Here is an 18,188-nt window from a genome sequence, read left to right on the forward strand (position 1 = left end):
ATTCTTTCTACCCTGTGCTATGCTGAGGTCTCAGAACTCAGCACTAGTTACTGTGGTTGAAGTTCCCTCATTCTGACAAGAATCTCTGGAACATGGCTGCATCCTCCATGGGGCGGTGGCCTGGCCAGGTTATCCCCCCAGCTTGGTTTGTCACCACATTGCCTGACATGACGATTTATAAAATCCCCTTCTGAGTTCTAACTTTTTAAGTAAAATGATCTTTTAGAAAATCAAATGGGTGGGGAGTTAAAAACCCAGGGATCCTTAAAATAATAGAAGCTGCTTTTATACATCAGCTGTCAAAAGTGATGTACTCAGCTTTGCTCAGTCTACGGGGTTTTGCTGTTACGTTGGTGCAGCCCATAGCTGGTGGGGGAAAGCTTGATTCTGATGCCTTTGGTGACAAATAACATTTGTATCTATGTGCTGTGGGAGTTTTTTAATCCAAAAGGGGCCTCATGTAGAGAGATGGACTTACCAGCCCAAACTGAGCACTGAGGCAACTCCAGCTCCTATCAGAAACTAGATGTGCTGCCTAGCATTACTTTGCCCTTCGGTGATACCTTCCAGAGAGTTACAAGCAAAGGAATTTAACCTCATGATGACCCTATGAATTGAGGAAGTTGCCATTTGGATTTAGAGAGGGAAACTGAGGCACAGAGCTGAAGTGACTTGCCTAAGGTCATATGCAGTCAGTAGAGCAAGTTCTAGAACCCAGGAGTCCTGCCTTCTGGTTCCTTGCTCTGACCCCACTCCTGTACTCTGAATACTCTTTGGCAGTGCTAAGGATTAACTGTTAGTCACTTTACAGCATTTTGAATTGTCTTTTCTTTTCCACTCTGCCTCCTTCCCAGATGCAAACTGGAATAGAGCCGTGTGCCAGCCAGAAAAGATCCTGTTTGGTGGCTATTTGAGATCATGGAGAAATCACCAGCTACAGCTTGTGGAGGGATTTCACACTGCCCAGTCATGTCAGGCTGCTTGCTGCCAGAGCCCCAGCTGTGATGCCTTTTGGCTGTTGGAAAAGATGTGTCTCCAGGTGAACTGCATGATTCCCCATCAGTGTCAGGCAAGCAGGACTGACTCCTCAGATTCCATTTTGGCGTTTCTAAAGAAATCGAAAACTACAGAGCACTCCTTAAGCTCTCAACGTGAAGGCGAGGTGGAGACTCTGCTTCACAAGTTGTTGGATTGGTGCACGCCAGTCCAAGCCAAAAAGAGATTGCGAAGGTCCTTCCGGGAGCTGTTGACACAAAAACAGCACTTGGCACATGTCCGGAGGGGCTTGCTGAAAAGGGATATAACAGATCTCCCCACCAGGGGGAATGTTGAAAATCTGCCAGCCAGTACCTTGGACAGCGTATCTAAGAGCAGCTTGAGTAATATTGGTCTAAAGGATAACCCGGAACCTAGGCCTTCATTGAGGGATGTTCCCAGTGACCATGCAACTCGAGAGAAAACTTCACTGCAAAATGGAACGGACTCAAGAGAACAGAAAAACAAAAGCCCTGCCTCTCCTGAGAGCCATAGTGTGAGTGGACTGAGTGATCCAGCTGGTAGTGGCTCTCTAGGGGTAAGTGTATGGAACGAAATGGGGACGTGAATGGACTGTCTGTTGCTAGTGTCAATCTTAACTTTCATCAGTTGAACATCCTTCTGGTTGTCATTTATTATGCAGGCTTCATATTAAGAACACTTAGAAGGCACTTCAGAAATGTGCTTTCAGCCTCTTTGCAGGGAGACGAGGCAGTAGTTTGACTCTGAATTGGGGTAGGATTTGATTTGATTTCATTAGCCCTTTGGCTCTTGGAAAAAAGATGACAGGCAGACTGCTTCCTGTCCCGTATAATACGCACCATAAAAGTGAGAGGTAAGAAGGAGAGATGTCTGGTGGGTGTGAAGTAACCAGCAAAAGGCAGGGGAGTGCATGGGTGTTGGAGTCAGTTACCCATAATATATCTGGTTTACCCACAAAATAAATTAAGTAGCTTTCTATAAGAAGAGTGTTGAATTCTGGAGCAATTCAGCATGTTACTCTACAGACCTATACTATTTTGTCATGTATCTTCAGATCAGCTTTGCTCTGTAACTGATCTGAAGTCGTAATTTTTATTTTTGTTTTAAGACTTATTCTTTCATACTCTGAAGTCCATAAGGGTTTGCATTAGCAGTGGATAAATGAGGATCATTTGGGTGTCTATTAAAAAAAAAATAAAAAAAAAAAAATAGGAAGTCAGTACAGTATTTCCAGATGTCTGATCTAAACAGAAATAGACGTGTTTGAAATACTAGGTGCTCTTTGTTATATGTGCAAAGGGTCTGATCATAGGCATTGTAGAGTCCCTAATAGGAGTGGTGTTGCAGAGTGAATCATACATTAGGAAGCTACGTTGCTTGAATATCTCCTGTCATATTTCAAGGATTTTGGATTATTGCAGTGGGCTCCTTTCTCCTGTAGTTACATTCTGGCTTTGGAAAATTAAGAGAATCTGTTCCACTCCAGCTATGCAAATCTTATGGTGCTAGGTAGTGCTGTGATTGATATCAGCCACTAGCTTGCAGAGCAGGATGTGGAGTGGAGCCAAAGGACACCACTGAGAATTCCAGAGCCAGGTGTGTGTGAAACAACATTGTGGTTTAACTTTGCATTTGCAAATGTTTGATCTCCCAAAACCTCATGCTACTTAAGAGTGACTCATGAGTTTCCCTTTGTTTTCTCTCTCTCCTGCAATATTGCAGTAGTTCTGGTCTGCCTGAAACCTTTCCTTCATCTAGCATTTCATAAGAGATTGAGACTTAAACAGTGATCTCATTCTCCCATTCCATATGCACCTGACTTCTGGGGAGACTTCACTACAGCTGACCTTAAACTTTTCTTGCCTCTCTCAGGCCTTGTCTACACTGGCAAGTTTCTGTATACACTGCCAAGCCACGTAGGCCTGGTCCACACTAACCCCCCACTTCGGACTAAGGTACGCAAATTCAGCTACGTTAATAACATAGCTGAATTCGAAGTACCTTAGTCCGAACTTACCGCGGGTCCAGACGCGGCAGGCAGGCTCCCCCGTCGATGCCGCGTACTCCTCTCGCCGAGCTGGAGTACCGGCGTCGACGGCGAGCACTTCCGGTATCGATTTATCACGTCTAGACAAGACGCGATAAATCGATCCCAGAAGATCGATTGCCTGCCGCCGAACCAGGAAGTAAGTGTAGACGTACCCTTAGTGCGCAGAAACTGCACAGTTGCACGGCTGTAAAAAAACACCCCTATGAGAGGCGTACAGTTTTCTGCGCCTGGGCTACAGTGCCACAGTGCCAGTGTAGACACCTGGTTGATCACAGCGCTGCAATTGGCCTCCGGGAGGTGTCCCACAATGCCTGTTCTCGCCTCCCTGGTCATCGGTTTGAACTCTACTGCCCTGCCCTCAGGTGACCAACCAGGAGCCCCACACCGTAAATTCCTTGGGAATTTTGAAAGTCCCCTTCCTGTTTGCTCAGTGACACATGCAGTGGTCTCAGCGCATCTTTCCAGGTGGCCATGCCTGCTCCACGCACCAGGTGATCTGCTTGGAGCATTGCTGAGCTGCTGGACCTCATCAGCATTTGGAAGAGGAGGCTCTGCAGTCCCAGCTGCACTCCAGCAATAGGAATTATGATGTTACGATGCATGACAGAAAGGAGCCATGACCAGGACACGCTGCGGTGCAGGATCAAAGTGAAGGAGCTGCGGAACACCTACCACAAGGCCCAGGAGGCAAACCACCGCTCCGGTGCTACACCTATGAGCTGCCGGCTCTACAAAGAGCTGGACGCGATACTTGGTGGCGACCCCACCTCCACTGCGAAGGCCACTGTGGATACTTCGGTGGCTCGCGTGCCAGTTGAGAGTGGACCGAGCCAGGAGGAGGAAATCTTGGACGAGGAGGGGGAGGGGAACCCAGAGGCAGAGGATGACTCGGAGGTCAGCGATGCATGCAGCCAGGAGCTCTTCTCTGCCCCGGAGGAGGCTAGCCAGTGTCGGAGCTTGGCAAAATGCAAACAGGAGAGGAGGCCCCTGGTAAGTGACTTTGATTTTGGGAATCACTTAAGCGAGTTGTTGGGGGCAGGAGGGCTGCAGAAAGCAGGCTGGTCTCCCACCACAGGCCTAGTCTGAGCGGCGGAACAGGGTGTTGATTGACTCCCTCACTTCACGGGAATCTGCCTCAGAGATCTCCACAAAACTCTCATGGAGCTACTGGGCAATCCGCTGCCGCAGGTTCTTTGCAGAGCTGCTTTGTTTCTTGCCCCATTAAGGGTAACTTTCACGCACCACTCTACCATCACTGGGAGGGGGACCATTGCTGCACACAGGCGAGTCGCATAAGGGCCAGAGCAGAAGCCGCAGTCTTGGAGAAGACCCTCCCTTGATTCCCTGCTCACCCTCAGCAGCGAGATATCTTCCATAATGAACACAGCCTGTGGAAAATGTGGGGACAGTAATGATTATAAGGCCCCACCCCCAATGCTGGCTCTCCCCCAAGAGATCCCAGTGTACAGTACGGTCCTGGAACACTGATTTCCCCTGCCCCTGCAGTTACTCACCATTTTGGGGGGGGTCTTGTGGCTCATGTGTGCTTGCCTGGGGTAAGCCAATTAGTGACAGGTCTGTGAATAGTGGCTGTGTTTTAAATCACTGAATCAGTGGTCTGTGTGTTGCAAACAATACTGCTTCTGTAAAATGTTGCATTTTGGCTTCACACACATGACCTTGGGGGCCCAGCCTCCCTCTTTGTTATCGCCGGCTGAACAGCTGCGCAGAATTAGAAAGCGGCCATGAAGAACTAAAGAAGACTTTCTGCATGATGTCATGATGCACTCCGCGGACGAAAAACAAGAATTGAAGGAGTGGCGAGACAGCGAGAAGAGGGACCAAAAGGAGAATGCAGCGCGCCAGAACGAAGCCACGGAACGGCTCTTAAAGATTATGGAGCGCCAAGCAGACACATTCCAGGCGCTACTAGCACTGCAAACTGAGCAGCTGCGTGCCAGCCCTCCCCTAAAGCCGCTGTCGCAAAACTCTTTCCCATGCACCCCCCAGACACCGCCAACACTCTCTTATCCACCTCCTGACTCCAGTCTATACCTGCGTCATTCCACTCCTGCCCCATCGCAGTCCAGCCCTGCGGACTCCCAGTACCCACTGCACTCAACACCCAGCTCTCTGCAGTTTAGCCCTGCTGAAGTACAGTACCCGCTGCACTGTACTCCAAAGGACAAGGTTGCATATGATACCTGGACATACACAAATCTTCCCGGGACCCCACCTCCTACTGGGACCCTCCCTTCCCCCGTCCCTCACAGTGCTGATGTGCTTTTTTGTTTGTCTCTCTTCTCCGGTTGTTGTTTTTTAATAAAAGAATTGTTTTGGTTTGAAAGCAATCTTTATTCCATTAATTGAAAGCAAACAGAGCCCTGCAAAGCAACAGGCAATTTTCTTAAACCTTCACAGTGCATCGTTTGCACCAATCACAATCACCTCCTAGCATTACAAGCACTGCACTCCCGAGCACAGCAACAAATATTCGTGGCTTTCGGCTTCAAATTGCTGCCTCAAGGCATTCCTGATCCTTATGGCCCCACACTGCGCCCCTCTAATAGCCCTGGTCTCTGGCCGTTCAAATTCAGCCTCCAGGCACTGAGCCTCAGCAGTCCAGCCCTGAGTGAAGCTTTCACCCTTCCCTTTACAAATATTATGGAGCATTCAGCCTGTGGCCATATGCATAGGTATATTGTCATCGGCCAGGTCCAGCCTCCCATACAGGCAGCGCCAGCAGGCCTTTAAATGGCCAAAAGCACGCTCAGTGAGCATTCTGCACTTGCTCAGTCTGTTGTTGAACCGCTCCTTGCAGCTGTCAAGGTTCTCCGTGTATGGCTTCATAAGCCACGGCATTAAGGGGTAGGCGGGGTCTTCCAGGATCACAATGGGCATTTTGACTTCCCCTACAGTGATCTTATGGTCCGGGAAGAAAGTCCCTGCTTGCAGCTTCCTGAACAGGCCAGTGTTCCGAAAGATGTGTGCGTCATGCATCTTTCCAGACCAGCCTGCGTTAATGTCCGTGAAATGCCCACGGTGATCCACAAGTGCCTGGAGAACCATCAGAAATACCCCTTCCGATTAATGTACTAGGTGGTCTGGTGCCAGAATTGGAATATGTGTGCCATCTATCACTTCCCCCTCTTCCCCCCCCTGCAGTTAGGGAAGCCTATTTGTGCATGTTAACAGAAGCTCCTGCTGGCCATGTTCAGACTGTTAATGAGGATTGCTACAGAGTAGCATGTCCCAAGATTTGCCTGCTTCTTTAGTGCAAAGAATCTATAGCTTCACCAAAGCATGAGAGCCCATTAACGGGTAAGAAAGTGGAGAGAATCCTCCTTTGCACATAATATTAATAGTGCTTTACCCTTGTATCTTCTGTCAATGGCGCTGAAAGTACTTTAAACACTTGAACAAATATAGTTCTTCACCCTTGCATTGAGGGAGAGGACACTGAGACAGAGCAGGTACAAGTGACGTACTCAACACTGCAAGGAGAGAGTGTTTTGCAGAAAAGCCTGAACCACAAGGCCGAGCTTCCTCCCCCGGTATTAGCATTGGCTGGTTGTTTCGGTGTGTATGTTCAAGGGCTTCGATTTTACCAGTGGTGTTAAAATGTTCTGTAGTCTAATCTAGCTACTAGGACATGTGGCAATGCACTTCTGCAGCATCCATTGCCCAGACTGAATGCCAGTGACGTGGTATTAAAGTCATGAGTGCCTTTTTTTGGTTTGATCTTTTGACCCAACTGTACCAGTAGAGTCGGTGATGGAGTAATTCAGTTACAAAACCGGTTCCAAATCAAAGATGGAGAAGTGCTGCATTTTAAGTGTTCAGCAGATATTATTGAAACAGCATTTGCTCAACAAAATATGCTATGCAGATGTACTCTACAGATAAACCCAGTTAAAGTTGAAATGTCCGGGAGTTACCCTGCAGGCTACTAACCAGAGTGGAGCTAGGTGCTGTAGAAGGAATTTCTGATGAAAGAAAGGAAATTGTGTTTGTCTGCTTTGATTATTTGTAATAAACTGACTCATGCTGCATGGTATGCAGAGGGGGGATGTGTACACGCTTTCTGATCCCCTTCCCCAAATAGTTTGTGTTGTGACATACACTCATATAGCTGTTGGAGTGCCAGTCATTCAAGGCACAGGTTGTCTCTTTTAGGGGCGATCTAAAATCAATAACTCCCTGCTGCAGTGAGGGATTCTTAAATCACAAAGTTGCCGGTAGAATCCTCCTCCTTCATACCTGCCCACATCACAGCTTCAGAAATAGGAATATGTGACTGACAAATTACCAGAGGGAAATCTGGTTCCCTGCTTTAGTGTCTTTGGCGTGCTCTGCTCGTTTAAGTGTTGCAGGCACCCCAGCATCTTCTATGGAGCCTGACATAGCACCTTATATGCCGCCATAGCTGAAGTATTTAGATCTAAGGGGACTGAGCTGTATGCAGCTGAGCTGGAAACAACCTAGCTGTTCTGGAGACAGAGCCGGGGGGAAGTGCAGGGTGGGCAAAAACCGATAGTAGCCGTGTTGGAAGAAAGGAGAGGGAGCTGCAAAGCTTCCTATCAATAGGAGAATAAGTATGGGGGGCTTCGTTCCTCCCTAATTTTAGGAGGAACGAGTGACTATCTTGTAGACATTTGATGCTGTGCAGAACGGAGGGGAATTTGGGGTCAGTTTGAGTTTAAAAACTAAATCGGCATCCAGTTTCAGACTGCGACGTTCTCTTCTTTCCAGGCTCATGCAGGAACATCCACGTCAGAACGCCCGGTGCTGGTTACGTTCTCCAGCCCCATAGCACTGGGTTTGACTGCCACTGGCAAAGCTGAGAAACTCAAGCAGTCAAACAACACTTCCGTCCAGCCTCTTTCTTTAGAGGAGATTCTCCCTACGATCAGTGCTCTGCTGGGGAAAAACACGATGAAGATGCAGACCGTTACCGCTGTGCCCACCGGTGTTCCCACCAATGACAGCGTTACCACAGTCCAGGCTATCCCTGCCACATCATCAAGCACCCCTACACCAGTGCAAGGTGAGTGTGTACTCCGCAGCACCTTCCAAAACCAGAATATCCCATTGAGAGACTGATGAGACATTAAAGCACAGTAAAGCCACCACCGTGGGACAGTACCTGAATACAGTTTCTCCAAGAGAGTATTGAGGGGGCCTCTTCCAATACGTATGTCGGTTGGGGCCTTTGGCCCATCCTGGGGGTCCTGGCATGGAGGCTGGGATGGGTCCCATACCATAAACCAGGGGTCAGCAACCTTTCAGAAGTGGTGTGCCGAGTCTTCATTTATTCAGTCTAATTTAAGGTTTCGCGTGCCAGTAATACATTTTAATGTTTTTAGAAGGTCTCTTTCTAGAAGTCTATAATATATAACTAAACTATTGTTGTATGTAAAGTAAATAAGGTTTTTAAAATGTTTAAGAAGCTTCATTTAAAATTAAATTAAAATGCAGAGCCCCCCGGACCCGTGGCCAGGACCCGGGCAGTGTGAGTGCCACTGAAAATCAGTTAGTGTGCCACAGGTTCCCTATCTCTGCCATAAACCATCCTGAGGGCTTCTGGTATAGGCCCGTGACAGTCCCTGTACACCCCATTGGGGCTCCTGGCAGAGACCTTGAGGCTGTGGGATGGGATCCTGTATTTGGAATTGCAAATCTCTATATGTCTAATGAATCTGTTCTCCAAGTGCAGCTCAGAAGGAATGATAATGTCTCCGGTACTGTAATGGGATTAGAGATCTGACACAAGATGTAGTGGCATGAAACCTTGTTTCAGCAGCTATCTACAGTACTCTGCCCTCCACCAAGCTGAGTGAAAATCTCTCCTTTTATTTTGTAAGGTGGTTGCCTATAATGGGGTATGACTTTTCCCCCCCGGAAATGTCAATGTATAGTTCAGTCATGCAGAAACAGTACACTTGGCCATTAGCCATGTCTCACTCTGCAGCAGAGTGTCATGTTTCTATTCACACCGGTGTTCCTAAAGGTGATCATTACAGAATTTGTAAAATAACAAAAGAACCACAAACAACACTAGGATAAACCAAACTTCACTCACTAGCTGCTTCTGTGAGGATCTGTGCATATACACAAGGCACTGTGTGTTGCTCACCTAGTGTGACTAGCTGCACTATAACAAAATTCACTAAATTCAAAGCTGAATTCTTGTAAATTTAGGGTATATTTTGCCCCTGAAAATGGAACAGATGGCTCAGTGGAAAGGAAATGCGATGTACTTCGACACTTGGCAGAAAGCCAATCGGCTATCTGAACTAACCAGTTTGCTAGTCTTTTTTTAATACATTCCTCCCTCCACTAGTGTTGGAATTTATATATTATTAAATGTCTTAAAAGTGACCTTCATAGGCAAACATTTGGCTAGCTTCTCACTGCTCCTTTATGAAGTATAAAGAAGACCTGAAAAGTTATTTTCAAAAAAGGATTGGAGGTTTTATCTACTGTTTTTTTTCTGTTAGAAATCCAGATCTCCTTTTCCCTTGGGACACTCTCTGTGTGATTAGAGCACTAGTGGAATTATGACATCGCAAGAGGTTGAGTAATTGAGAGGGGAAGGAAGTTTTAATCACTCTTTTAGAACTTTTGTTCTGGTTTTCTTTGGTTAACTATTTAACTAATAAACAGATGGGAGTTTAAATATTCAGCCTCCCTAACTTTTTAAAATAGCTTCCAGTATACCTCTCTGAGATCCCAATAAGGTCTCGGGGAAGAACAGATTTCTTGTTTTTCTTAATGTTTTTTCTCACTCCCCCGCCCCTCCGGATTTTTAAAAAAAGAAGTGGGGAGAGCAAAAAATACTCTGAGAAAAGCAATTGCCTTTCCAGGTCTTTGTACATAGTAAAGAACCAGAAAAGGCCAAAAATCCCATTTTCCTCTACCTTTATCAAGTCACCTTTAAGAACAAAATTAGTCATCTCTTTTCATCTCTCTATACATATAAAATGATGGGGTCTAAATTAGCTGTTACCACTCAAGAAAGAGATCTTGGAGTCATTGTGGATAGTTCTCTGAAAACATCCAGTCAATGTGCAGCGGCAGTCAAAAAAGCAAACAGAATGTTGGGAATCATTATCTATCTCTTTCTTAATAAGACAGAAAATATCATATTGCCTCTATATAAATCCATGATACGCCCACATCTTGAATTCTGCATGCAGATGTGGTCGCCCCATCTCAAAAATGATATATTGGAATTGGAAAAGATTTAGAAAAGGGAAACAAATATTATTAGGGGTATGGAATGGCTGCCATATGAGGAGTGATTAATAAGACTCTGACTTTTCAGCTTGGAAGAGAGACGACTAAGGAGGGATATGATAGAGGTCTATAAAATCATGACGTGTAGAGAAAGTAAATACGGAAGTGTTATTTACTCCTTCTCATAACACATGAACTAGGAGGTCACCAAATGAAATTAATAGGCAGCAGGTTTAAAACAAAAGGAAGTATTTTTTCACACAATGCACACTCAACCTGTGGAACTCCTTGCTAGAGGATGTTGTGAAGACCAAGACTATAACAGGGTTCAAAAAAGAATTAGATAAGTTCATGGAGGATAGGCCCATCAAGGGCTATTAGCCAGGCTGGGCAGGGATGGTGTCCCTAGCCTCTGTTTGCCAGAAGCTGGGAATGGGAGATGGGATGAATCACTTGATGATTACCTGTTCTGTTCATTCTCTCTGGGGCACCTGGCATTGGCCCCTGTTGGAAGACAGGATACTGGGATAGATGGACCTTTGGTCAGATTCAGTATGGCTGTTCTTATGAGTCAGCACTGGAAAGAAATGGATAAGAAATGCTACTGATCTTTTCTTCCTGATTAGGAAATGAGAGGAAAAATCAAAGTAAGTGGAACACCCTTGTATTTAGGGTTAGAACAGCATGAAAGCGGAAGGTGTGCAGCTTGTATTAGAAAATCTGTTCGCCTCCAAGAAGCTTTTATTTTTTTAAGCTAGGAATACCGTGAATTCTTCATATATTTGTAAAGATCTGAAATTTCAGTTTAGTAAATAGCAGCGCTAATCTTTCCCCTTCCATACAAGAGCAGCTGGGTTCTTTCCTGAAAACCTATCTGCTGAGTCCTTCTCATCCCTGCCAGACCGGGTTGAATAGAGGCCTCTGTACAGGGCAAGAGGGTCCCATTTCAGCTCTTCAGAAACGCAGCAGAAGTTACACAGCCTCTCCAAAGAGAGGGAGGTAACTGGATAATTCTAGGCTTCCCTCTCAATTGTGAAGCCCCATTAGTGTTTTTGCATTCAATACTAGACAGAAACCCGAAACGACACTAAGTGATGGGACGTTAGCAAAATACAGCCATTTTGTAGCTGGCTTTTATTCCACAAGCTCAGAAGCCAAAGTTCTCTTTATGTATGTAATTTTTTTGCTGTTCCTTTTAACGCTGTAATTCTCCCTCCCTCACAGTTATGAAGGAGCTGGTAGTTTCCGCAGGAAACAATGTCCAAGTGACCCTGCCAAAAAATGAAGTTCAGTTAAATGCATTTGTCCTACCTGAACCACCAACGGGTAAGACTTCATTGGGAGCTCTAAATGCACGGGATGATGAAGTGACAAACGAGATAAGTGCCTTGTTATATAGGGAAAATCTTGAAAGTCCCTCGCATCCAAATGTAGTCCTTCTCTCCAGTTCACATGGCAGTATGGTCTGGGTCAGAAATGAGGAGCCGAATGCAGTATGTTCTGCTGAGACTTGTTTTTGCTCAGCAAAAATGAGGACATTCTTCTTTCTCATGAATGTGTGACAACCTCTCAGAGAAGACCATTGTTTTAAAGAACTGCTGTGCAGGCTAGGAAAACCAGGTTTGTTGTCCAGTCTCGCAGCCCAAGACAACAAAAACTCAGTCCAGACAAGTAAAATATCTTCACTGCCCATGGGGTAAATTGCTGACCCGTATTAAAAAATTCCTGATCAGTACATCAGACCTTAAGCTGAAAATGAGACGTGGCTTCTTGCCTTCTCATTCTTTTAAATGACAAACCCTGTCACCTCACTGAATTACTCCTAAGGCTCAGCTCAGCTATTTGTTCCTTCTTGTGCCTAAGTCTGTATGGCTACAAGAGAAAATTGTGACAGGCATATTTGTGTGTCAATCAGTTGACAACCACGTTGTCCTTTGAAGGGGACTGACTGCTGACATATTACAGAAAACTCTGGAAAACCGTTAATCCAGAGAGTATTTTGCTGTTCACTGGGATGGAAGTTTGCACGGAAACGGAATCTTGCTTTCCTCAGAACTCGTTCTCCACTAAACTGAAGTCCTAAGTCTCTGACGACATAACTTTTACAGAACTCTACAGTGTTTGCAAACAGATAAGAGACTTGCTCCTTGAACTCAGCTGTTCTTGTTTATTTTCCCCACCTGAAATACAAACATCCTTTGTCCTAATAATAATAATGCTTTGCGTATACATATTGTGCTTCAGATGAGAGTCTGAAAGTTCTACCTAAAGGTGATGAAGTTTCATCTCCATTTTACAGGGGAGTTAGCTGAGGCACAGAAAAATACAATTTGACCATGGTCTCCCAGTGAGTCCCTTGTCCTAACCATTAGACCTTGCTGCCTCCTATAATAGCAAGGGGCAGAAATACAAACACTACAAAGTGTGTAGTCCCCAGAGAGATCAGGTTTGGGAGCCATTGTAACTTCAAAGTTTTCCATGAGGAGTTAGTGGGTCTTCAGTGCCAGTTGATGACATGTGCAGTTAGGAATTGTACCAGCTTGTAGCAACTGACTACTGATTTGCTGGACAAGGCTTTGACTTTTAGGGATTGCTACGCTGAGAAGGGGGAAACTGAGAAACCAAAAAGCTGGAGAGTCTGTTCAGTTGTGTGTTGGACCTAAGAAATGCAAATTCTTCAGAGCTTGCTTGTGATATGCTCATTTCTAGCCCTACCCACAATGACAGCAGGGAACCTGGAAGCAGAAATAGAGAGGGACTTTGTGTGACATGTGAAATGGAAAATGTTTCTTGTTTATGATGCCAAGGGTGAAATTTTCAGACAGGTGCCTACAAGATTTGAGAGCAATAAGTCTCTCTCCTTCCCTAGTACTCTGGAGTTGTGATCGTTCTAAACCTCCTTAACCCCTTAAAGAGGTGTGAGGTATCGCTAGCTCCCAGAATGAGTGTGGTGTTGAAGTGCAGACCAGCACTTCCCCATAGTGCAGCAGCAGGGACTGATGGGAATCTGAACCCCTGCTCTTGTCTTTTTTTTTTTTTTTTTAAATGCTCCTTTAATTGTGTGGCCTCTGAAATTCTCCTTTCTTTAGGAACCAGCTACACCTATGACTGGGGGCTGATTACTCACCCAAAAGACTACAGTGGAGAGATGGAAGGCAAACACTCCCAGACCCTCAAGTTATCTAAGGTGAAGCTCTGACTGCTTAGCATCCTGCTGTGTGTCAGGCAGGGTGACTCTCTAGCAGAGAAGGCAGAGACCTTGTCTGCCACCAAGGACTTGCATGCTATTTCAGAATGAATAGGAAATTGCAGGACAGGCAGGCTGCCGGTGTTTCAGCCAAAGACTTTTAGATAAATGTTTTATAAAGAGCTGAATGTAGTGCAGTAAAACCTGGGATAAAGAATGGCAAGATTTAAGAGCCTCATTGCTGTCTACGAGCAGCATGTAAAACCCTAAAATGGCAGCTAACAATAAAATTCAAGAGAACGCCTTGATTGCTTTTCCCCTGAAGCTGGTCTGTGGTTAGATTATTTTTAAAGCTCCCTTTTACACACTTCCCCCATCTTGCCAGGATTTGGGGTGCTGCACAGTTGTTATTAATGACACTAGCTCCCTGGCCTTTGCTTTTAAGGTGTTTTTATAATAGATTGAAAGGATCATTCTTTTCCACAGAGATGTGGGGAATTTTTAACAAGAGGGTTAGTTTAAACAGTGCGTGAAAATGTAACACGTCTTTTACTGGGAGATTCCTGTGAGAAACATCAATTCTGCTCCAACACTGCACTCAGAAAGACCAGAGCTTTAACCATAGCAGCATGCAGGGTCCCTCCCCCTCCCTCAGCCCCACAGTTGCCATCCAGCATATAACCTCCTTGGCTGAGCCGTATTATGGGCAAAATCCATTTGTCCATGAAGGCTGAGTGGAGGAGATCCTCTATGTGAACTATTTCTCTCCTCTTAAACAGGCCTTGTGTTTTGGCCAGGAGACCTGGACTGAGCTCTGTAATGCCTCTTCTGTTGGTCATCAGGTGTTGCTAGAAAATCTAGCCTGGCTGACAGCCCTATATCATCAGTAGCAATGGGAAATATCAGCCTTTTAATTTATGATGGAGTTGTTGAGATGAAAGATGCCTCAGGTTGCCTTGCAGTAGAAACCCTCCACCTTGCATGTATGGACCAGAACAGAGTTTCCTCTGCTCTGTGCTGCTAACAATGTATCAGGATGCAAGATGGTAGTCTGACCTCTTAATGGCTCCTGACGGATTGTCACTGCCTTGAAGTTGTGTAACTTCTTCCATTTCCTTTCCAGCTCACCGTTGGTCTGTATGAATTCAAAGTGATAGTTGATGGGGGAAAAGCACATGGGGAAGGTTACGTGAATGTGACAGTTAACCCAAGTAAGTTCAGTGGCTGGATGGTGTCCCTACAAGTTTAATTCAGCAGCTGTATTATGGTATTTTGTTTGCTGGGCTTGGTTTTGGCTTAATATAGTAAGAGTGTGTGTCTGTGTCTGTGTCTGTGTGTGTGAAAAATTACTTTCTGAAATGAAAAACGACCACCTGTATACTTAGGTTTGCACTCAGTATAGCATAGCTATTGAAAACGAATATCCTACAATGAAAGTACTGGAGTACTGCTGCAGAAATACTTAGCAAACTCATGCTCCTGGGAAAAGCACCACTCCAACAGAGACTAGTTGCACCAAGAGAAAACCCTAGGGCAGCAGGGATGGGAGATGAAGGGAAGCTTGTGCTTTGAAGCTCCTTGGATTTTTCCCCTTATAGTAATAAGTATCAGCCCCATCTGCAGCCAGTTTAAATCAAATCTCGTTCTAGGCGGCAGGATGCTTTACAAAGATTTGTTTTTGCAGCGGGCTTATGTTGTGTATACAGTAAACTCTGAAATATCATTGGTCAAGTCTTTATTTCCAGATAAAGGGACTGCTTACCGGGGCGGGGAAGTGGAGGGATGTTAGGTTGGGCTTCAGCAGATCAGAGTTTCGAACTCCCTGACCCATTCTTGCAAGTGCATTGAACATTCGGTGTCTCCCTTGTTTATACAAGAGAACCTTTTCTGGAGCTTCGAAGACCTTTTTTCCTTGAGCTTTGTAAGAAAAAGCAGCATTCTCACCTTCCCAAAAATTTGCAAGAGGGGAGATTTAGGGTTTTAAATATTGTTGGATGTCTTCTTAAACCAGGGGTTCTCAACCTTTTTCTTTCTGAGCCCCTCTTCCTCCCCCAAACATGCTATAAAAACTCCACGGCCCACCTGTGCCACAGTAGTGGCTTTTCTGCACCTAAAAGCCAGGCCTGCATGCCACAGGAGGCACCGTGAAGCTAAGTTGCTCAGGCTTCAGCGCTCAGGGCCCCAGGCTTCAGCCCCATGCAGTGGGACTCCGGCTTTCTGCCCTGGGCCCCAGCAAGTCTAACACTGGTCCTGCTTGGCGGACCCCGTGAAACCGGCTTGTGGCCCTGGACTCCTGGTTGAGAACCATTGCCTTAGACTACAATTTGCTCAGGTCAATTTGAGTGTAAACAATGAACCTGTAGCTCGCCTAGCAGATTTGTTAAATTGCTCCTTTTTCAGAGTAGTGGCTGAACTCATCTGAGTGATCGCAGGTGCCAGCCTGTTAGAACACATCACAGTCTGAATGCCTGATGCCCTAGAGGTGACAGTGACAAGATGGTATCATAATCCCTATGTGAGCACTGGCTTGATGTCATAGTCTGCTTGTTCCCTTCTTTACTTTAGAACCCTCCACCTGTAGCACAACACCTCAGGTTGATGTGTAACTAATTGGATAGTGCCGTGTCCAATCCCAAGGAAGATCAGGGCTGGGAGCTATAATCATTGCAGGATTATCACAGACCCGTTGTTGTTATCAGCAATCTAGGGGAGTGACCTTGCCTCGCAACTGTACTTTGGACCTCTCTTCTCTTGGTCTTTCTGAGGCTAGACCATAGAGGCAATTCTAGTCGCAAACTGAGTGGACTGGGCATAGGGTTGCAAAGAGTGGAAGGAATGTGCTGCATGTATTACTTTAAAAAGAACAGGAGTACTTGTGGCACCTTAGAGACTAACAAATTTATTAGAGCAAAGCTTTCGTGGGCTACAACCCACTTCTGTTGTAGCCCACGAAAGCTTTGCTCTAATAAATTTGTTAGTCTCTAAGGTGCCACAAGTACTCCTGTTCTTTTTGCGGATACAGACTAACACGGCTGCTACTCTGAAACCTGTATTACTTTAGCAACCCCTAGTGGACAATCTGAACAGTTTTGCAGAGTTCCTTGGCTTATGTTTGTACCATTGATCTGCCTGTAAACAACATTGTCACAGCGCTGTTGTTGTTGTTGTTGCAGAGCCTCGTGTGAATCAGCCTCCTGTGGCTATTGTGTCACCACAATCCCAAGAGATTTCACTGCCGACCACCTCTACTGTCATCGATGGCAGCCGTGAGTACCCTAATCACATGTCATCCAGCGAGCTGAGGCTGCCTGTCCACCCTGGCAATGATCAGACTCTGTGTCACATTAAAATGGAATAGATGTGACCCTTTGTGCCACCTTTCTGTGGAAAGAACCAGTTCATAACCTGGGGACTTGGATAACTCATCCTAATTATTTTTTACGCTTTCCCTATAATTCCTATTAGCTTGTGGCAAGGACAGCACAGCTACTGGTCTTTATTGCCGATTTCTCTCTCCATTCTGCACACACCAGCTTACATACAAGGTCCCCCTCCTGGGGGCACGTGTCCCGGTGAGTCCCCTGAAACAGGAAGACCCAGAAGAGTTACAGCCCAACTAGATTTGCTGGTTTCGACTAAAGTACAAAGAATCAAATGAGTCTATTCAAAATTGGTGGTCTTGTGTGTTAAGCTGCAAGCATATCAATTAACCAGCAAAAGATCTATTGATTTTTTTGTTGTTGTTTGTCGTTGTTGAAGCTCTGCCAAGCTTTCCTTTTAAACTTGTTCAGTTTTGTCTCATTGTCTGCCCCAAACCAGTATCTTTTTCCTGGGAAAAATGGGATGTGTGTATCTGCAAAAAACAGTGTACGGCAGAGGTGGGCAAACTTTTTGGGCTGAGGGCCACATCTGGGTGGGGAAATTGTATGCAGGGCCGGGGCAGGAGGTTGGGGTGCAGGAGGGGGTGTGGGAGGGGGTCCAGTGTGCAGGAAGGGGCTCAGGGTAAGGGATTCGGGCAGATGAGGGGTGCGGAGTGTATGAGGGGGCTCAGGGAAGGGGGGAGGGGTGCGGAGTGTATGAGGGGGCTCAGGGAAGGGGGTTGGGGTGCAGAGTGCAGGAGGGGGCTCAGGGCAGGGGGTTGGGGTGCAGGAGAGGTGCAGGGTGCGGCGGGGGCTCAGGGTAGGGGGTTGGGGTGCAGGAGGGGTGCGGGGTGTACGAGGGGGCTCAGGGCAGGGAGTTGGGGGGCAGGGTGCAGGCGGGGTTCGGGCTCCGGCCCGGCGCCGCTTACCTAAAGCAGCTCTGGGGTGGCAGCAGTGTGCACCAGGGCCAGGGCAGGCTCCTTGCATGCCTGCCCTGGCCCTGGCCCAGCGCCGCTCCAGGAAGTGCTGCGGCCCCTGGGGGAGGGCAGGGCGGAGGGATCCGCGTGCGCTGTCCTTGCCGCGCCTCCAGGTACCTCCCCCAAAGCTCCCATTGGCCGTGGTTCCCTGTTCCCGGCCAATGGGAGCTGCAGGGGGCGGTGCCTGGAGGCAAGGGCAACACACGGAGCCCTCTGTCCACCCTTCCCCCCCCACCCGGGGGCCACAGGGAAGTGATGCCGGCCGCTTCTTAGAGCGGCACGGGGCCTGTGGTGCCACGGGGGGCAATCCCGCGGGCCGGATCCAAAGCCCTGAGGAGCCAGATCCGGCCCGCAGGCTG

At 46.7% G+C, this 18,188-nt stretch overlaps 1 protein-coding gene across 1 annotated transcript in view; it reads left to right on the forward strand.

Moving 5' to 3' along the window:
• The window catches only part of KIAA0319L (KIAA0319 like), a 51,924-nt gene that overhangs the window by 19,001 nt on the left and 14,735 nt on the right, over window positions 1–18,188 (forward strand). Inside the window, exons 3-8 of the mRNA XM_065421562.1 lie at window positions 855–1,573; window positions 7,820–8,114; window positions 11,531–11,632; window positions 13,396–13,493; window positions 14,617–14,704; window positions 16,667–16,759. Coding sequence (XP_065277634.1) covers window positions 855–1,573; window positions 7,820–8,114; window positions 11,531–11,632; window positions 13,396–13,493; window positions 14,617–14,704; window positions 16,667–16,759 — 1,395 coding nt within the window. The remainder of the gene's footprint in view (window positions 1–854; window positions 1,574–7,819; window positions 8,115–11,530; window positions 11,633–13,395; window positions 13,494–14,616; window positions 14,705–16,666; window positions 16,760–18,188) is intronic.

This window comes from Emys orbicularis, chromosome 23 (genome assembly GCF_028017835.1).
Source record: "Emys orbicularis isolate rEmyOrb1 chromosome 23, rEmyOrb1.hap1, whole genome shotgun sequence".
In the NCBI taxonomy this organism is placed as follows: Eukaryota; Metazoa; Chordata; order Testudines; family Emydidae; genus Emys; species Emys orbicularis.